We start from the raw sequence: 21,318 nt of genomic DNA on the forward strand, positions 1-21,318 counted from the left end.
CAAAGAGATATAGATAGGCTAAATGAGTGGGCAAAAATTTGACAGATGGAGTATAATGTGGGAAAATGTGAGGTTATCCACTTTGGCAGAAAAAATAGAAAAGCAAATTATAATTTAAATGGAGAAAAATTGCAAAGTGCTGCAGTAAAGAGAGACCTGGGGTCCTTTTACATGAAACATAAAAAGTAGTATGCAGGTACAGCAATTAATCAGGAAGGCAAATGGAATGTTGGCCTTTATTGCAAGGGGGATAGAGTATAAAAGCAGAGAAGTCCTGTTACAACTGTACAGGGTATTGGTGAGACCACACCCAGAGCACTGCATACAGTTTTGGTCTCCGTACTTAAGGAAGGATATACTTGCATTGGAGGCTGTTCAGAAAAGGTTCACTAGGTTGATTCTGGAGATGAGGGGGTTGACTTATGAAGATAGGTTGAGCCTATACTCATTGGAGTTGAGATGAATGAGAGGTGATCTTATTGAAATGTATAAGATTCTGAAGAGGTTGACAGGGTAGATGCAGAGAGGATGTTTCCCCTCGTGGGGGGCATCTAGAACTAGGAGGCATAATTTCAGAATAAGGGGTTACCCATTGAAAACGGAAATGAGGAGGAATTTCTTCTCTCAGAGGGCTGTGAATCTTTGGAATTCTCTACCCAAGAGAACTCTGGAGGCTGGGTCATTGAATATATTTAAGATAGAGATAGACAGATTTTTGAACGATAAGGGAGTCAAGGGTTATGGGGAGAGCAGGCAGGGAAGTGGAGTTGATGCCAAGATCAGATCAGCCATGATCTTATTGAATGGCGGAACAGGTTCAAGGGGCCAAATGGGCTACTCCTGTTCCTATTCTTATATTCATAGTGTGCTAAAATTTGTTACTGGTGGGCCATGTTCCTTTTTTACATTAAATTACTGAGAACTAAAATTACCAGAGACCATTAAAATAACGTAAAGCATGATTTCACCTTGGAGGTAATTTTGCTGAAAAATAATGTACATTACTAGTCAGGGAGCTGTTTCAGCAAATCTGCCATGTTATGCATGAGAAACAAACCTCTGCAGTTTGACATTCTTCCATTATTCATTTTTATTTATTCTAGATGATCTCCCATGGCATTGCGCACAGGGAGTCAAGATCAGATGTCACCTTCAGCTAAAGTGAGGTTAAACAGCAGGAGATAATTGGGGGACCAAGGAAATATCATTCAGTTCTCATTTTTAAACCATATAAGACTACGTATAACTAAATAGTAAAACTGAAGGCAACTTGGGAAGCAGAGTTGGATGGTGTAGGAGTTTCACTTACACAGATTAAGGAGCTGGAAGTTACAAAACTGAACACTACAGCACCACTACTGGCAGAAAGGGGTCATTACAAGAAATTCATCATAAATGTGGCACAAGAATTTACAATGAAAAGATGACACAAAAATGTGGCATAAACCCGACACTGTTTTATAGGTAAAGAATGCATGTAGTCGCAAAAATTTTAATATTTTATAGATCTGGCAATATAGCAGCTTTATTTCATAAGTGACTCAGAACTCAAAGGAATCAGGAAAGAAAAGTTAAAATTCTGGTGGAACTGTACTATTATTCAAGTCTGTAGGGAGATTATAAAAGCCTTGGTGTCAAACAAAAAGCAAAAAAAGCACAAAAGCTGGAAAACAAACAAAAACAGAAAATGCTGGAAAAGCTCAGGTCTGTGGACCTGTGGCGAGAACAGTTTTGTCAACATGTCAGTTGTAGACCCCTTGTCCAGCTCAGAACTACACCTGAAACATATTTGTTCTCTTCACAGATGCTGACTGACCTGCTGAGCATTTCCAGCATTTGTTGTTTTCAATTCAAACATATTTATATAAGCAAAATCTTCAGGATAAGGGGTCAGTCATTTAGGACAGAGATGAGAAATGTTTTCGCTCAGTGGGTTGCGAATCTTTGGAATTCTCCACCCAGTTGTTAAGTATATTTAAGACTGAGATCGATAGATTTTTTAGACACTAAGGGAACCAAGGGATATGGCTGGAAAGTGAAGTGAGGTAGAAGGTCAGCCATGATCTCATTGAATGGTCAAGCAGGCTCAAGGGACCATATGGCCTACTCCTGCTCCTATATTCTATGTTCTTTGGTTGCGCAAATTTCCAGCGAAATCGATAGAGCTGTGGCTCAGTTGGTAGCATTGTCGCCTCTGAGTCAGAAGGTTGTGGGTTCAAGTCCTACTTCAGAGGCTTGAAGCACAAAAAAATAGGTCGACACTCCAGTGCAGTGCTGTCTTTCGGATGAGACATTAAACCGAAGCCCCGTCTGCTCGGCGATGAATGAAAAAGATCCCATGACACTATTTCGAAGAGCAGGGGAATTATCCCCAGTTTACTGCCCAATATTTATCCCTCAATCAACATAACAAAAACAGATTATCTGGTCATTATCACATTGCTGTTTATGGGAGCTTACCGTGTGCAAATTAGCTGCTGCATTTTCTACATTACAACAGAGACTAGACTCAAAAAGTACTTCATTGGCTGTAAAGTGCTGTGGGACACCTCGAGGTTGTGAAAGGCGCTACATAAATGCAAGTCGTTATGTTCAGTGGCACAAACACTTGAAGAGTTACTTAGTAAAGATGCAAAGTAGCTGAATCATTTACATTTTTTTTATTTCTTGGTACTCAGCATAAAACCCTGCATCTTGAACAGATGGGGAAGAATGTCCATTTGATACCCTAGGTTAAAAAGAAATCTTCTCCCCAACCTGTTAAATAAATCTCTGTTTATGTAACTATGATATGAGGGGAACAAAATCAGTTATTTATCTAGATTAGTTACAACACAACTGCCAATTCAAGCAGCAGAGTATTTACCCATATTTTCCATTAACCAATCAAAAGTCACTCATTCACAATTTGAGCAGATCTCTTGCAAACCTCTTTCCAAATTCTCAGTGGAGAACTGTATCCTTCTATTCCCACACCCAGCTACTCTTGGAACAATGTATCTTTTGACTTAGTGAGCAATGTCACAGGAAATCTGCTGGTATTTAAAGTAATACATAGCTATAATCTTATTTTAGGGTTCAGACAGTTATAAATCACAAGATCAAAGTTCTAGCAGATTACAATATCATCTGACCCAACTGCTCAACTAAAATAAAATCATTCGTTTAAAAATTACCCTAGGTTATCCATCATTCTCTACATAATAAATAGACGCTGTATCTCCCAGTAAGAAAATGAAATAAATTATATCCCCATTCCTTGCTCTTTCCACTCTCAAATTAAACCAAATTAAAATTCAACATATTACATCTCACATCTTGCATTATTTATCCATAATCAGTTACTTTCCTTGCCCCAACAATTATATCATCCTATAAATGGCTTCTTATATCAACTTATCGTAGGTACTTAAATGAAACTGTGCCAAAATCACTTTCTCCCAATATCCATTTTAGACATCTGTAAGCAACTTTTCATGCCCAAAAATATTAATGTTTGAAGACATGCATCACTAAATTGTGCTGGTGCAAAATTCTCTCAAAATAATTTTTAAGTTAATTAATGTGCTCTCCCTCCCCTTACGATTTCTCACTCTCTCTCCCCCTCCGATCCCCTTTCTCCCCTTCACTCCCTCCCTCCCTTGCACCCCCCCCACTCTCTCACTCACCCCCCCCCCCACTCTCTCTCTCTCTCTCTCTCACTCCCCCCCCCCTCTCTCTCACTCTCTCCTCCCCCCCCCCTCTCTCTCTCACACTCTCTCTCCCCCCCCCCTCACTCTCTCTCTCTCTCCCCCCCCCTCCCACCACTCTCTCACCACCCTCACCTTCGATTTCCTCATTTCCTCTCAGTGTCTCAGCAGGTGGCGAAAATGTTCATGTCAATAATCACAGCAATATTTTCGGCAAAAGTCCTGGAGGCTCCTTTAGTATAGCCATTGATTTTCGATAGATAACCCAAAAGCCCTTGTAGCAAGCTAAGGCTCGAGTGGCCCTAGACTCCACAACGTGATGAGGCCCACTTCTGGCTTCCTCATATCGTACTGCGCATGCGCGACCGGATCGAGAACGCACGAGCAAAAAGGGGCCTAGTCCATGGTGCGCATATGCAGAAGGACACAACAATGTTTGTGCAAATAACCACTCCAATTTATTTAGATTAGAAACAGGAGCTCAAGTACTTAATCCCATAGGACTGCACTTAACACCGCACCCCCTCCCATCTGATATCACAAGTCTGAAATGCCCAATTTTAGTAGTTTATAACCAGTTTTGCGCCCAGTTCCATGTTTTACCTTAGATCCAGTAGAATTCTTTCATCTAGATTCTTGCCAATAGCTTTCAGAAAGTGAAATTAAGTTGTACAGGTTGGACCTCTCTGGCCCAGCACCCTTGGGACCTGACCGGTGCCGGAAGAGAGAATTTTCCGAATCATGGGAGGTCACGCTTACCTGTCGACAGCGCCCGGTCTCCTGCATGTGTGTGTGTGCTGGCAGCCTGTGGGCGGCTTCCTCAGCCGATCGTCAAACACACTCACTAACTGACAGCCGCTCCAGCCAATCGAAACTTAAAAATAAAATCAACCCTCCTCTCCCTCAGGCCCAACTAACGCCGAACCATGGATGTTTCCGGACCAGAGAGGTCCAACCTGTACTGAAATGGGAATGTTAATATCTCCTCAAAGATGTCAAGGTTTGTCAGGCAGAATTTTCTCCTAAATCCAAGCTGACTTATTCTTATCAAGTTATTGCTATGGCCCAATCTACCCCATAAAATAGGCTGTGCCATTTTAAGCTGGTTAAGATGTTAGGCCAGTGAACCTTTGGTTGACTTGGACAGATTTAATACCTCTTTCAAAATTAAGTAACTATGTTTGTTTATCTGCCTCTATTCCTGTAGATCATCATCAGTGACTAGGGATTCCTCCCTGACAATAGCCACGAATTTCTCTTTAGTCTTTCAGCACACTTCTCAACTTGGTCCTTCCTCAGTCCAACTGACAGATAATTTTATACATATTTTGGACACTAGTCCCTGAAAATTCTTGTTCAATATAGTGTGGATGCTCCTCTGATTACTTGCAAGTTTCAGATATCAATGCAACTTACCTCTACTGGGGCCAAAAAAGCAACCTTGCACCATATGCAGATTCTGCTGTCCTACTTCCATAAGAAATTCCTAATTCTATGCCGGCACAAGTGCAGGCAGATATGGATTGGGTGACTGCTGGACAGAAGAGGACGACTAGGCAGGAAGTGAAGAAGTCCCGAGTCCATCTCACTCTCCAACTGGTGCTCTGTTCCGAGTACCGGTGAGGGCGATGGTGGCTCTGAAGAGTGCAGCCAGAGCCAAATCCACAGCACCACGGGTGGCTCAGAGGGTGAAGAGCCAGAGGTCGTGGTCCATATCGGGACCAATGACAAAGGTAGAAAGAGAGATGAGGTCCTGCAGGCAGAGTTTAGAGAGCTTGCAGAGAGATTAAAAAGCAGGACCTCAAAAAGGTAGTAATCTCCGGATTACTCCCGGTGCCACGAGCTAGTGAGTACAGAAATAGGAGGATAGAGCAGGTGAATACGTGGCTGAAGAGATGGGAGAGCTTTAGTTTCCTGAGGCATTGGGACCGTTTCTGGGGAGGTGGGATCTGTACAAGCTGGACAGGTTGCACCTCAACTGAGCCAGGACCAATATCCTCACAGGGGGGTTTGCTAGTGCTGTTGGGAAGGGTTTAAACTAGCTTGGCAGGGGGTTGGGAACCTGAAAATAGATTCAGTAGGGAGGGGAGTAAAGCTGGAATTAGAAAGCAAAAATAGAGTGAGTTTGAAGGAGAAGAAACAAGCAGGAAAAAATGGATTAAAAAAAAATTTAAAGGCACTTTCTCTAAATGCACATAGCATTTGTAACAAAATAGATGAGTTGACAGCACAGATAGATACAAATGGGTATGATCTGATAGCAATCACAGAGACATGGTTGGAAGGTGACCAGAACTGGGAATTAAATATTCAGGGGTATTTTAACAATCCAGAAGGACAGACAGAAAGGGAAAGGAGGTGGGGTAGCTCTATTGATAAAGGATGGAATCACTGCAATGGTGAGAAATTATACTGGTTCAAATGATCAGGATGTTGAAACAGTTTGGGTGGCGATAAGGAATAATAAGGGGAAAAAGTCACTGGTGGGCATAGTCTATAGGCCCCCTAACAGTAGCAACTCCATTGGTCGGAGTATAAACCAGGAAATAGTGGGGACTTGCAAAAAGGGAACAGCAATAATCATGGGTAATTTTAACCTCCATATTGATTGGATAAATCAAATTGGTCAGGGTAGCCTTGAGGAAGAGTTCATAGAGTGCATAAGGGACGGGTTCCTTGAGCAGTATGTAATGGAACCAACCAGTGGGCAGGCTATCTTAGATGTGGTCCTGTGTAATGAGACAGGATTAATAAACAATTAGTAAAGGATCCCCTTGGAATGAGTGATTATAGCATGGTTGAATTTCAAATTCAGATGGAGGGAGAGAGAGTTGGATCTCAAACTAGAGTACTAAGCTTAAATAAAGGAGACAATGAAGATAAGAGGGCAAAGTTGGCTAAAGTGGACTGGGAAAATAGATTAACGTGTGGGACAGTCGATGAACAGTGGCATACATTTAAGGAGATATTTCACAACACTCAAGAAAAATATATTCTAGTGAGGAGAAAAGAGTGCAAGAGAAAAGATAGCCATCCGTGGCTAACTAAGGAAATAAAGGACAGTATCCAATTAAAAATAAGGGCATACAAAGTGGCCAAAACTAGTGGGAGGACAGAAGATTGGGAAGCTTTTAAAAGCCAGCAAAGAATGACTAAAAAAATGATTAAGAAACGGGAGATAGACTATGAAAGTAAACTAGTACGAAATATAAAAACAGATAGCAAGAGTTTCTATAGGTATATAAAAAGGAAAAAAAAGTGGCTAAAGTAAATGTTGGTCCCTTAGAGAACAAGACCGGGGAATTAGTAATGGGGAACACGGAGATGGCAGAAACTCTGAATAAATATTTTGCATCAGTCACAAACAATGTCCCAACAGTGGATAGTCAAGGGGCTATGGAGGGGGGGGGGGGGGGGGGGGGAGGAGGAGAAAGAGGAGGAACTTGACACAATCACAATCACAAAGGAGGTGGTACTCAGTAAGATAATGGGACTAAAGGCAGATAAATCTCCTGGACCTGATGGCTTGCATCCCAGGGTCTTAAGAGAAGTCGCAGCAGGGATAGTGGATGCACTGGTTGTAATTTACCAAAATTCCCTGGATTCTGGGGAGGTCCCAGCAGATTAGAAATCTGCAAATGTAACACCCCTATATAAAAAAAAGGACAGACAAAAAGCAGGAAACTATAGACCAGTTAGCCTAACATCTGTGGTTGGGAAAATGTTGGGAGTCCATTATTAAAGAAGCAGTCGCAGGACATTTGGAAAAGCATAATTCGGTCAGACAGAGTCAGCATGGATTTATGAAGGGGAAGTCATGTTTGACAAATTTCCTGGAATTCTTTGCAGATGTAATGAACAGGGTGGATAAAGGGGAATGAGTGGATGTGGTGTATTTGGACTTCCAGAAGGCATTTGATAAGATGCCACATAAAAGGTTACTACACAAGATAAAAGTTCACGGGGTTGGGGTAATATATTAGCATGGATAGAGAATTGGCTAACTAACAAAAAAACTGAGTCGGGATAAATGGTTCATTCTCTGGTTGGCAATCAGTAATTAGTGGGATGCCACAGGGATCAGTGCTGGGTCCCCAACTATTTACAATCTATATTAACGACTTGGAAGAAAGGACCGAGTGTAACATAGCCAAGTTTGCTGACGATACAAAGATGGGAGGAAAAACAATGCATGAGGAGGACAAAACAATCTGCAAAAGGACATAGACAGGGTAAGTGAGTGGGCAAAAATTTGGCAGATGGGAGTATAATGTTGGAAAGTATGAGGTCATGCACTTTGGCAGAGAAAAATCAAAGAGCAAGTTACTATTTAAATGGAGAAAAATTGCAAAGTGCTGCAGTACAAGGGGACCTGGGGGTACTTGTGCATGAAACACAAAAGGTTAGTCTGCAGGTACAGCAAGTGATCAGGAAGGCCAATGGAATCTTGGCCTTTATTGCAAAGGGGATGCAGGGAAGTCTTGCTGCAGTTATGCAGGATATTAGTGAGGCCACACCTGGAATACTGCGTACAGTTTTGGTTTCCATATTTACGAAAGGATATACTTGCTTTGGAGGCAGTTCAGAGAAGGTTCACTAGGTTGATTCCGGAGATGAGGGGGTTGACTTATGAGGAAAGGTTGAGGAGATTGGGTCTCTACTCATTGGAATTCAGAAGAATGAGGTGTGATCTTGTCGAAATGTATAAGATTATGAGTGGCTTGACAGGGTGGATGCAGAGAGGATGTTTCCACTGATAGGGGAGACTAGAACTAGGGGGCATAATCTTAGAATAGGGGGCCACCCATTTAAAACTGAGAGGAGGAATTTCTTCTCTGAGGGTTGTAAGTCTGTGGAATTCGCTGCCTCAGAGAGCTTGAATAAATTTAAGACAGAGATAGACAGTTTCTTAACCGATAAAGGATTAAGGGGTTATGAGGAGCAGGCAGGGAAGTGGACCGGAGTCCATGATCGGATCAGCCATGATCGTATTAAATGGCGGAGCAGGCTCGAGGGCCGTATCACCTACTCCTGCTCCTATTTCTTATGTTATGTTATTCGAAGCATACTAAAAAAGATTTCAGTGGAACAGAAACTTCCACTGGGCAAGATATGTCTTCTACGAACTGTTGTCAAACAAAATGCTATGATTGGAATAGACTTTGGTGGAAAGCTTTAAAGCAGAGGAAAAAGGCAAGAAGGATTCACTATCCCAATGCATGTGGGTAAATGCACAGTATGATGCAATTCTCAATTATTCACACTAGTAAGATCCTAGGTTCAATTAGTTAATCTCAGTAAGCTAGTTGAATTGCCATACTTGGCCTCTGAACTCCTCAGACTACTCAAAACACTATCTGGAAGTGCACATTAACATATGCAAGAGAAACAGGGCCAAGCTCATCAGTCATGCCCCCCTCCAATACCTTAAGATTAAGCAGCATACCAAGCTCACTATTCAGACTCAAACATGAAGAATAATATGACAAAGGAGTGGAGGGCACCAAGCCCCTGGAGAGCCACTACCACTGATGGAACTGCACCCAGCATGAATCCCTGACTTCAGGAAAACAGGGGCAAGATAAGAAAACCTGCAGAAACACATACAAAGATAAAAAATGAAGTTAGAAAATACAACTGAAATTGTTTTGATATAATTACCACCTCTCAAGCGTAAGGGCATTTTATTTCTCATATTGGCATGATGGACATTTGCATAATGTCACAATTAGAATGTGTAATACAGTTAAGAGATCTTTAAGATTGTTTTTTTAATGACATTTCCATCCATGAACGCCTAGATTCCTGCCCGTTTCTCATCTTCAAACAGAATTTTCCTTGCTCTCAATGGATCCCCCAAGATGAGCACACGTCACTCGAGGAATATCATGTACATTGCATGAGTAAGTATAAATGGAACATACGCAATGGCATTGGCAATGGATGATGCACGTGCACCCCAGGAATTCACTTTTCAGCATCAAATTTTGAAAGTGAATCAATTTGAGGCCAGTTATTTGGTGACCTGCTGGTTTCCCACCCCAGTGCATTAGAAGAAATAGGGGAAGCAAATGTATGAGTCATACTTTTCCAACGCTCACTAGATGCAGAAGGTGGACCTCTGGAACAGACAGCAGTCTCGTGTAGTGGATGCGAATTCACCGAATTCCTTCAAATGAGAGTTGGACCCATTTCTGATTGTGGCAGAGATCATCTCTTGCAGAAGGTAGGTACTGCAGGGAATTTAGGGCCAGATGATCTCCTGGACTAGTTTATATCGCCAAGATGGGTGAGAAATTTCCCAGATTTTTCTCTCCCTAATTGGCCTGGGTTTTCAATCTGGTTTTTTGCCTCTCCCAGACGATCACACGTTTTCGGATGGGGTGGAGAGTATATATTGTGATACATAAGGCATTGTAATTGAGTGGGACTGGCTCGATAGACCAGAGGATCTTTACCTATCCATCATTGTTTGTACATTCATAGGAAGTGTGCCAATGGATTGCAAAAACCACCATTATTGAGGGGGAGAAATTAGGTAACATACAGCCATGTCAGTTTAGCAGTTATTGTAAAGTTACAGGAATAGATCACTCGGGATAGTGATTAAGCACTTGGACAAGTATGAGCTGACCATCCTGAGTCAGCATGGATTTGTGATGGGGAGGTCATATCTGACTAATCTTTTTTGAGAAGATCACAAGCATGATGGATAGGGGAGTGTCTATGGATGTTGTCAATATGCATTTTCCTAAAACACTTGATAAAGTTCAGCACAAGGAATTGGAGGTAATCAGGTTGTTAATTGGTTGGGAGGTAAGAGAGGGAGTAGGAAGAAAGGGAACATTGTCTGATTGGCAGAATGTGACAAGTGGTGTTCCCAAGGATCAGCACTAGGTCTCAGCTTCACTATATATAATAATTTGAATGAATGAATAGCGTTGTATATCCAAGGTTGCAGATGACACTAAGTTAGGAGGCACAGTAAGTTGTGTAGATGGGAACAGAAAGTTACAAAGGACAGACAGATTAAACAAGTAGGCTAAACTGTCTTGTCTTGTTCATTGTGGGGAAGCGCAAGGTCAACCATTTTGGATCAGCGAAAGACATGTTGGAATATTTTCTTAATGGCAAGAGACTAGGAACTGTGGAGGAGCAATGGGATTTGGGTGTTCATATATTGAAATGACTAAAAGCTCGTGCGCAGGTACGAAGGTCAGAGTACAAAAGGGAGGAAGGGATGCCAATCTGTAAAGAGTAGGTTGGAATGATATTCTCTCCCTGTGGTGAATCACCTGATCTCAGCACGTCCACGCTGCAAGACCAGGAACTCAGTACATTGATGTTCATGGCCTCCCGGAAACCACATCCCATCTTTGCTCAACCAAGTTTAGCTGCTTCATCAAAGATCTCCCCTTCACCAGAAGGTCATGAGTGGGATTGTTTGCAGATGATTCCAATGTTCAGCTCAATTCACAATGACAGGTAACAATCACATCACAAACACCAGATAATGACCATCTCAAACAACTGAAAGCTAAACCATTTCCCCAGCCATCAACAGCATCACTATTACCTAGTCCCCCAACATCAATATCTTGGGGATAACTATTTACCAGAAACTGATTCAGCCATATCACCACCATAGCAAGAGCACAACAGATGCTGGGCACTTTGTGCCATATGGCTCACTTCCTAATCCCTCAAAATATCTCCACCAACAAAGTTCAAATCAGGGGTGTGATTGATGGGTGAAGTTACAGCACACAAGAACAGAGTAGGGCACTTTCTTGACATCCCCGACTGAATTCAATATCCATCCGTGCATCATCGTGTGCATTGTGGTTGCAATATATACGAACTTCAGAATGCACTGCAACAACTGCCCAAAGCTACTTTGATAGCGCAGCGCAACCCCCCCCCCCCCCCCCAACCATCAAAAAGAGTAGAAATGCTGTGCGTCACCCTCAGGTCACACACCATTCTGATGTAACACATCTCCGGTCCTTCATTGTTGCCGAGAGAACCATAAGTAAAAGGACCACAATGATTCATGGAGAAGGACCTCCATCACCTTCGCAAGGCAACTAGGGATGAAAAATAAATGCAGAACTGCTAGCATCAGGCCCATCCAGAGAACAAATTTTTAAAATACTGTGTCACAAAACTATTTTTTTTTTAAACTTTCACCAGCAATCTGTCAATTGTGCTCATCCCTTGCCATCAAAGATTGCAACCCACAATGGCCATGATGCATGTTTACACATACAAGTTATAAATTTACAGCACAGAAAGCAATTTGGTCCACCATGCATAGACTGGTCCTCTGACTATTCTAATCCCATTCACCTGCCCTTTTTTCATATCCTTTTAAATTCTTCCTGTCTCTGCATCAATGGCCACTTGTAGTAAAGCATTCCATGTTTTAATGATGTTCTGAGAAAAATGTCTAACATCCCATTTTGTTCTTCCTGCAAAAATCCTAAATCTATGCTCTCTGGTTATAGATTCACTCGCTTGCCGGTGCTTTTAGTGTCCCCCTTCCCTTTTATAGGGGGCACTGGGGAAAATTGTGATTTTAGTGCCCAAAAAAAAACCAAAAAAAGAAAAACACAAAAAAAAAAGGGCCTTGTAAATGTCTGGAGTGTCACCCAGGTCGGGTGGCACCGTTTAATGTTTTATGTTTTGCAGGTGAACTCCAAAAAGAGTTTATAGATTCACTCGTCAGGAGAAACATCATTCTCTATTATTTTTGCAAACCTCCATTAGATCATGTCAACCTCCTTGATTGAAGAAAAAAACAATTTTCAAGCATTTCTTCATAACCAAGATCTAATTCCTGGTATAATTGTATGGAACTTTCGCAATACCCTTTCCATAGCTCTAAGATAATTTCAATGGGGAGTTCAGAACTTTATGCAGTACTCCAATGGTGTCCGAATCAATATTTCATAAAATTCAATTAACAGTCACAAATTTTAAAATGTTGTCACCATATTTCAAAAAGCCACAAAATTCTATTTAATCTGTCAAATAATGCAATCATCTGGGCTCTTAATGTCTAATTCATTTGCAATTAAGACATTCATACTTTTATCCAAACACTCCCTTCAAACCTTAAGTCCTTTATATAATCTTCAATGTTAAATTACTGATTGCATGCAAGTCCCAGTGGTATACGGTACAACCGTGAGAAATGTTGGCAGACAGGAAGCAGAGAGTCGGGATAAACAGGTCCTTTTCAGAATGGCAGGCAGTGAATAGTGGAGTGCCGCAGGGCTCAGTGCTGGGACCCCAGCTCTTTACAATATACATTAATGATTTAAATGAAGGAATTGAATATACTATCTCTAACTTTGCAGATGACACTAAACTGGGTGGCAGTGTGAGCTGTGAGGAAGATGCTAAAAGGCTGCAGGGTGACTTGGACAGGTTAGGTAAGTGGGCAAATGAATACCATATGCAGTATGATGTGGATAAATGTGAGGTTATCCACTTTGGGGGCAAAAACACGAAGGCGGAATATTATCTGAATGGCGGCAGATTAGGAAAGGGGGAGGTGCAACGAGACCTGGGTGTCATGGGTCATCAGTCATTGAAAGTTGGCATGCAGGTACAGCAGGCGGCAAATGGTATGTTGGCCTTCATAGCTAGGGGATTTGAGTATAGGAGCAGGGAAGTCTTGCTGCAGTTGTACAGGGCCATGGTGAGGCCCCACCTGGAATATTGTGTTCAGTTTTGGTCTCCTAATCTGAGGAAGGACGTTCTTGCTATTGAGGGAGTGCAGCGAAGGTTCACCAGACTGATTCCCGGGATGGCGGGACTGACATATGAGGAGAGACTGGATCAACTGGGCCTTTATACATTGGAGTTTAGAAGGATGAGAAGGAATCTCATAGAAACTTACAAGATTCTGAGGGGACTGGACAGGTTAGATGCGGGAAAAATGTTCCTGATGATGGGGAAGTCCAGAACCAGGGGACACAGTCTTAGGATAAGGGGTAGGCCATTTAGGACTGAGATGAGGAGAAACTTCTTCACTCAGAGTTGTCAACCTGTGGAATTCCCTACCACAGAGAGTTGTTGATGCCAGTTCATTGGATATATTCAAGAGGGAGTTAGATATGGCCCTTATGACGAAAGGGATCAAGGGGTATGGAGAGAAAGCAGGAAAGGGGTACTGAGGGAATGATCAGCCATGATCTTATTGAATGGTGGTGCAGGCTTGAAGGGCCGAATGGCTTACTCCTGCACCTATTTTCTATGTTTCTAACAGGAATTTGCATACATCCAAGTGGATACATACAACCGTGCCTTTTCATTCTTTCTCTCCCTTACCACCATTTCTCATGCCTCTACTTGATCACTACCATTGGCACCCTTCCTCCTTCCAGGTGAAATGTTATATACATAGAATTATAGAATGGTTACAACACAGGCGGCTATTCGGCCCGTCAAGCCCGTGCCGGCTCTCTGCAAGAGCTAGTCCTACTCCCCTTTCCCCGCAATTTTTTTCTTCTTCAGTACGTATCCACGTTTGTGAAAGCCACAATTAAATCGCCCTCCGCCACCTTTTCAGTCAGCGCATTCCAGATCCTAACCACTCACTGCTTAAAAAGGTTTATCATCATGCCGTCTTTGGTTCTTTTGCTAATCACCTTAAATCTGTGTCCTCTGGTTCTCAACCCTTCTGCCAATGGGAACAGTTTCTATCTACTCTGTCCAGACCCCTAATGATTTGAACACCTCCATCAAATCTCGTCTTAATCTTCTCTGCTGAGGAGAAAAACCCCAGCTTCTCCAGTCTATTCATGTAATTGAAGTCCCTCATCCCTGGACCCATTCTTGTAAACTTTGCTCCACCCAGGATCCCGCATGCTTTTATAACCGTTTTCTCAGCCTGCCCTGCCACCAACAACGATTTGTGCACATATACCCACCCCAGGTCTCTCTGTTCATGCACTCTCTTCAGAATTGTACCCGTAATTTGATATTGCCTCTCCTCGTTCTTCCTACCAAAATGTATCATTTTGCACTTTTTTGTGTTCAATTTCATCTGCCACATGTCCAGCTGTCTATGTCCTCTTGAAGTCTATCACTAGCCTCCTCACTGTTCACGAACTTCCAAGTTTTGTGTCATCTGCAAATTTTGAAAATGTGCACTGTACACCCGAGTCCAAGTCATTAATGGATCTCAAGAAAAGCAGTACCGATCCCTGGGGAACACCACTGTATACCTTCCTCCAGTCCAATAAACAAACATTCACCATTACTCTGTTTCTTATCACTTAGCCAATTTCATATCCATGCTGCCACTGTCCTTTTTGTTTCATGGGCTTCAACTTTGCTGACAAGCCTTTTGGAAGTCCATGTACACCACATCAACCGCATTGCCCTCATCAACAAACTTAATCAAATTAGGTAAATACAATTTGCCTTTAACAAATCTGTGGTTGCTTTCCTTAATTAATCCATACTTGTCCAAGTGACTATTAATTTTATACCGGGTTGTTTCATTGGTACAATGGTAGGCAGTGTATTCAAGAAACCACTAAAAAAGGTACAGTGAAACTGCAGCCCTAATAAGGAAGAAACGAGAGATAACAAGGTAGTCAATCCCACTTGTTTATAATTCTAATCGCTAATCTTTTTAACATCAGACCCAACTACAAGGCCTTCGCACAACTGCAGACCAAATTGCGTCAATCTGAAATCCCAGAAGTTCCTACTCACTAACAGTAGAAAATGGGCAGCACATGCTGAATAGAAAGTTCCCTTTCCTGCCCCCAATCATAAAAACAGAAATTTCCTTGAAGCCACTGCATGGATATAGGTGAAAAATATCTGTGGTGCCGTAGTGTTGAAAGTCCAAACTACAAGACTGCGGACATCTACCACAAACGAGAGCAAAAGTGTTAAAACAGAGAAAAACTTATGGAGTTTCTCCCTTTAAAGTAATGTCAGGAGGCAGTTGTTGGCACCTTGGATAGCGCTATAAGATATGAAATTGAAAAAAAGGACTCATTACGATAGTCATATCAGCATTACTTTAAAGCAACAGTACAAGCCCGTGTCAAAAAGCTTGCATTGAGAACAAAGCTGCTCAAAATGTTTGAAAAGGTTGTGAGAAGTTTACACCTTCAGTGATTACCAGCAATGGGATCTCATTGAATACCCTCAAAATGGCCGCCCGATGATGCACCAGTGGCTTTCCATCATTTCAACTGACATGGAATGACTTCAAAACACAATACACCATAGAACCATTTTCACAATTACAAATGAGGAAGGCCATTCGGCCCAGCTTAGTTTTTCAAAAGCGGGACCAGAACACCCCACCACTAACATTAAATGATGTTTGCCTCCACAACTATCTGAAGATTAGGCCATACAATGATCACTTTTTCATGATCAGACCTAAACTTGCCTTTTATTATTTTGAACATCAGTCCCCTAATTTAATTTGAAGTAACATTTCGCATTAACCTTTTCTGTACCCTTATTTACCTTTATAAGATTATCTCTCTGATGCTTTGTTTCAAACTCATCCAGTCTTTCCTCATAATCCAGGCAACTCTCACCAGATTACCCTTTGCAATGGCTTTGTTTTCCACTCCCACTGTTACCGCCGATCTATCCTTCGCCCCCTCTTATTTCTCATCTATATGCTGCCCCCCAGCAACATCATCTGTTCAAGCACAGTGCAGAGAAGAGCTACTAGGCTGATAACCACAACTTGTATTGTAAAACATCCCAAGGCGCTTCACTGATGGGTGAACTGGACTTTGTGCGTGTTAGTACACAGGCAGCAGAATTTTGGATGATAAGGACTGGAATGCAATATTCAAGATGCAGTCTGACTGGAGCACGATCAAATTTGATTATAACCTCCCGTCATATCTTACTGTTTTGGCTATTTAGTTTTAAAATCATCCAGAGAAATTCCAGCTAAACTTATCAGTATTGTCTATTTCATAACTGATAATCACCCCTACTCCAACACACAAATTTGAATATACATAAATATGAAAGGAACACTCCAAATTATATATAGATAGAAAACTAAGTCTTGTAAGATTACCAAATCTTCTAAATATAGAGTTCCTTTTTTGCTCCCCCCCCCCCAAAAAACATTTCAACTCAGTGCAAGTACTGATTTAATATGTATTAGTCTGTCGATTTTATTGCACCAACTTGCTACTAAATGATCAAACTTATACAATGATCACCAATACAATTAATTGTAAGCCACCCATATCACCTTACTGTTAACAGGATTTCAATTAGGGAAGAATGATCTGGCAGAAGCACTTTTGAATATCCAGCCTTTCCCTCTCAATAATAGTGCTGCCCAGATCATTTCATCATTTAAGAGGCAGACTTATTGGCAACTTAAAAATAATGCTTTTATGCTGTTCCATATTTTAAACCATAATTTCAATGCATTTCGTCTTTTGTTCAATTAATGTCAGAAAACTATATTTTTCAAGTATTTTGAATGGTAAAGTTATGATTCTTGTATTCCGACTAAACACTATTAATGAATGACAATGAGAGATCCAAATGTGTTATTGGACGTAATGCAGTAAATCAGCCTTCAAACAGCGACGCGTTTGAAGCCTTACTGACTAACAAATGGTATAAATGGGAAAGACCAAACCAACTGAATAAAAACATTGCTGAGTTTACCATTTATAAAAAACAAAGAATGCGACTAAGGGCCGATGGAGTGATTTGGCGCGACGCTCCCGCAGGCAAACAGTAGGCCCGGAATTTAGCGTCCTCCGATCACACACAGACAGAACCGGGGCATTGTCCTCGCTCCTCTGCCTGGCATTACTCAACTTCGCCCCAGAATTTCACCACAAAACAGGACATCACAAAAGAATCCCCGCCCTACTTGACCGTGTCCCCGCGGGCAGACCGCTCGTCTGCAATCCCGCACTGCAAACCCCTGGGTCGCAGCCCGGGGTGCAACAGAGCCAAGCACCAGGCCGGGTTACCTCCCTGGAGCGTGACACAGGGGCTTCCAGATAATATCGCAATCGCCGCAGACAAGGCCCGCCCGCCGCCATAGCGCACCAGGCCACCTCCATCATCGGATTTTTTAAAAACACGTATCCGGCCGTACAACCTCCTCGGGTAGCGGCGGGTTCTCGAGGCCTAGTGCGGGCCTGTGCTAGGCTGAGCGGGCGAGCGAGCGGGCGGGGGGGCGAGTGTGGAGAGACAAGCTCAGGCGGGCGGCTCGGCGGTCCCGAGTGACATTCGCCCCGATTCCATTACAGGCCTTGCTGCGGGGAGGCTGGAGGAGAAGAAAAAAGGGAGAGAGGGGAGGGAGAAGCCAGCTGAGCGGCTGCTCCTCTCACTCACCTCGTCGTTAAAGGCATTGACGGCGTCCATGGTGCCGATGTCCGGGTGTCGCCGTGCTGTCCTCTGTCGGGGGGTCGGGTGCGCTGTTCGCGGCTCCGCTCGGGCTCGGGTTCAGGGCCGGTCCCTCTCCCTGTGGCTGGGCTCCCGCTCGGTGCTCACCTCCACAGCCGCTCCACGCGCGCCTCAGTCAACATGGCGGCGGCTGCACAACACCGCCGCAATGGCTTCTGGGAACACGTCCGGGACAAGCGCCCGGCAACCGTGCGCGCGCGAGGGGAGCAAGCGCCTCCTGCACAGCCCAGCCAGCCATTGGCATAAACTCCACCTTATTGCTCAGGCTACTGATCTCTGTATCAAACGGACTACACCAATATTGTTGCCCTCACATTGTCTTCCAATCTTTCAAAAGAATGCCTCCGACAGTTAACTTCTTGATTTCAGATTTTTTATTTTTTGAAAGACCCATTTTACTAAAATATTATGTAGATGTTTTTTTTTCCAATAGGGTTTGCAAGTTTTTCCAAAATATTTATTAACACATGTGTTTCTTTTATATTTAGGGATAATTAAAATCATAGTTTTTACTGACCTGCCGATAAATTCCTGGATTTTATTTGAGCTAGTGGTTCTTTGAGAACCGATTTCATCTTGAATTTGAGGGGAAAATCATTCTAATTGTTCTATTACCAAAAATCAGGTTGCCGCATCACACAGAGCCACAACAATAAAAAGGTTCTTCAAATCCCCATTTAGTAAAAAAAAACTTGGGGGTTAGATGAGCCCCATAAAAATGGTGCCCATGAACTGTGTAAATAATTGCGGGTTGTCATTTAACTTAATCGTGGCTCAACCGTGGCTAACAAGGGAAATTAAGGATAGTGTTAAATCCAAGGAAGAGGCATATAAATTGGCCAGAAAAAGCAGCAAACCTGAGGACTGGGAGAAATTTAGAATTCAGCAGAGGAGGACAAAGGGTCTAATTAGGAGGGGGAAAATAGAGTATGAGAGGAAGCTTGTTGGGAACATAAAAACTGACTGCAAAAGCTTCTATAGATATGTGAAGAGAAAAAGATTAGTGAAGAAAAAATGTAGGTCCCTTGCAGTCAGAATCTGGTGAATTTATAATGGGGAACAAAAAAATGGCAGGCCAGTTGAACAAATACTTTGGTTCTGTCTTCACGAAGGAAGACACAAATAACCTTCCGGAAATACTAGGGGGCCGAGGGTCTAGTGAGAAGGAGGAACTGAAGGAAATCCTTATTAGGCGGGAAATTGTGTTAGGGAAATTGATGGAATTGAAGGCCGATAAATCCCCAGGACCTGATAGTCTGCATCCCAGAGTACTTAAGGAAGTGGCCCTAGAAATAGTGGATGCATTGGTGATCATTTTCCAACAGTCTATCGACTCTGGATCAGTTCATATGGACTGGAGGGTATTTAATGTAACACCACTGTTTAAAAAAGGAGGGAGAGAGAAAATGGGTAATGAGAGACCGGTTAGCCTGACATCAGTAGTGGGGAAAATGTTGGAATCAATTATTAAAGATGAAATAGCAGTGCATTTGGAAAGCAGTGACAGGATCGGTCCAAGTCAGCATGGATTTATGACATGGAAATCATGCTTGACAAATCTTTGAGAATTTTTTGAGGATATAACTAGTAGAGTGGACAAGGGAGAACCAGTGGATGTGGTGTATTTGGACTTTCAAAAGACTTTTGACAAGGTCAAGAGATTGGTGTGCAAAATTAAAGCACATGGTATTGCGGGTAATGTACTGACCTGGATAGAGAACTGGTTGGCAGACAGGAAGCAGAGAGTTGGGATAAATGGGTCCTTTTCAGGCAGTGACTAGTGGGGTGCCGCAGGGCTCAGCTATTTACAATATACACCAATGATTTAGATGAAGGAATTGAGTGTAATATCACCAAGTTTGCAGATGACACTAAGCTTGGTGGTGGTGTGAGCTGCGAGAAGGACGGTAAGAGGCTGCAGGATGACTTGGACAGGTTAGGTGAGTGGGCAAATGCATGGCAGATGCAGTATAACGTGGATAAATGTGAGGTTATCCAATTTGGTGGCAAAAACACGAAGGCAGAATATTATCTGAATGGCGGCAGATTAGGAAAAGGGGAGGTGCAACGAGTCCTGGGTGTCATGGTTCATCAGTCATTGAAAGTTGGCATGCAGGTACAGCAGGCGGTGAAGAAGGCAAATGGTATGTTGGCCTTCATAGCTAGGGGATTTGAGTATAGGAGCAGGGAGGTCTTACTGCAGTTGTACAGGGCCTTGGTGAGGCCTCACCTGGAATATTGTGTTCAGTTTTGGTCTCCTAATCTGAGGAAGGACATTCTTGCTATTGAGGGTGTGCAGCGAAGGTTCACCAGACTGATTCCCGGGATGGCAAGACTTACATATGAGGAGAGACTGGATCATCTGGGACTGTATTCTCTGGCATTTAGAAGGATGAGAAGGGATCTCATAGAAACATATAAGATTCTGACGGGACTGGACAGGTTAGATGCAGGAAGAATGTTCCCGATGTTGGGGAAGTCCAGAACCAGGGATCACAGTCTAAGGATAAGGGGTAAGCCATTTAGGACTGAGATGAGGAGAAACTTCTTCACTCAGAGAGTTGTTGACCTGTGGAACTCTCTATTGCAGAGAGTTGTTGATGCCAGTTCATTGGATATATTCAAGAGGGAGTTAGATATGGCCCTTACGGCTAAAGGGGTCAAGGGGTATGGAGAGAAAGCAGGAAAGGGGTACTGAGGTGAATAATCAGTCATGATCTTATTGAATGGTGGTGCAGGCTCGAAGGGCCGAATGGCCTTCTCCTGCACCTATTTTCTATGTTTCTATGTTTAACTGTAACTATTTTTAAGTCCATTGCTAGTTTATTTAGTTTTAACGATGTTGAAAATTTCAGAAAAAAATGGTTTCTACTGATTTTCTCCTAATTTACCTTGACTTTTGGGTCCAGTTTTTTCCCCACTGATTTTCTTCCCCCCCCCCTCCCAAAAAAAAAGTAAAGGTTTTTAAATTGGAATAGAAACCGACTCTTTTATTTGCATTTAAAATACATTACACACAAACAGCAAAGTAAAAAAAAAAGCAAAAAGTTGCAAAAGCATCTGTGGAGGGAACATATAAGCTGACATTCCAAGTGTACAGCTTGCCCTTTATCAGTTCTGATCAAAGGGTCTATGTGCCTGAAATACCAACTGATCTGTTCTTCCCATGTATGTACCACTGCTGGCA

The 21,318-nt window shown here is 42.6% G+C and overlaps 1 protein-coding gene across 1 annotated transcript in view; it reads right to left on the reverse strand.

Annotated features, from left to right (window-relative positions):
- scaf4a (SR-related CTD-associated factor 4a) overlaps positions 1-18,266 on the reverse strand; it is a 117,649-nt gene extending 99,383 nt beyond the window's left edge. Inside the window, exon 1 of the mRNA XM_070893330.1 lies at positions 18,060-18,266. Coding sequence (XP_070749431.1) covers positions 18,060-18,089 — 30 coding nt within the window. The 5' untranslated portion in view covers positions 18,090-18,266. The remainder of the gene's footprint in view (positions 1-18,059) is intronic.
- Positions 18,267-21,318: the final 3,052 nt, after the last annotated feature.

The sequence above is a fragment of the Pristiophorus japonicus genome, chromosome 11, assembly GCF_044704955.1.
Source record: "Pristiophorus japonicus isolate sPriJap1 chromosome 11, sPriJap1.hap1, whole genome shotgun sequence".
Taxonomy (NCBI): Eukaryota; Metazoa; Chordata; class Chondrichthyes; family Pristiophoridae; genus Pristiophorus; species Pristiophorus japonicus.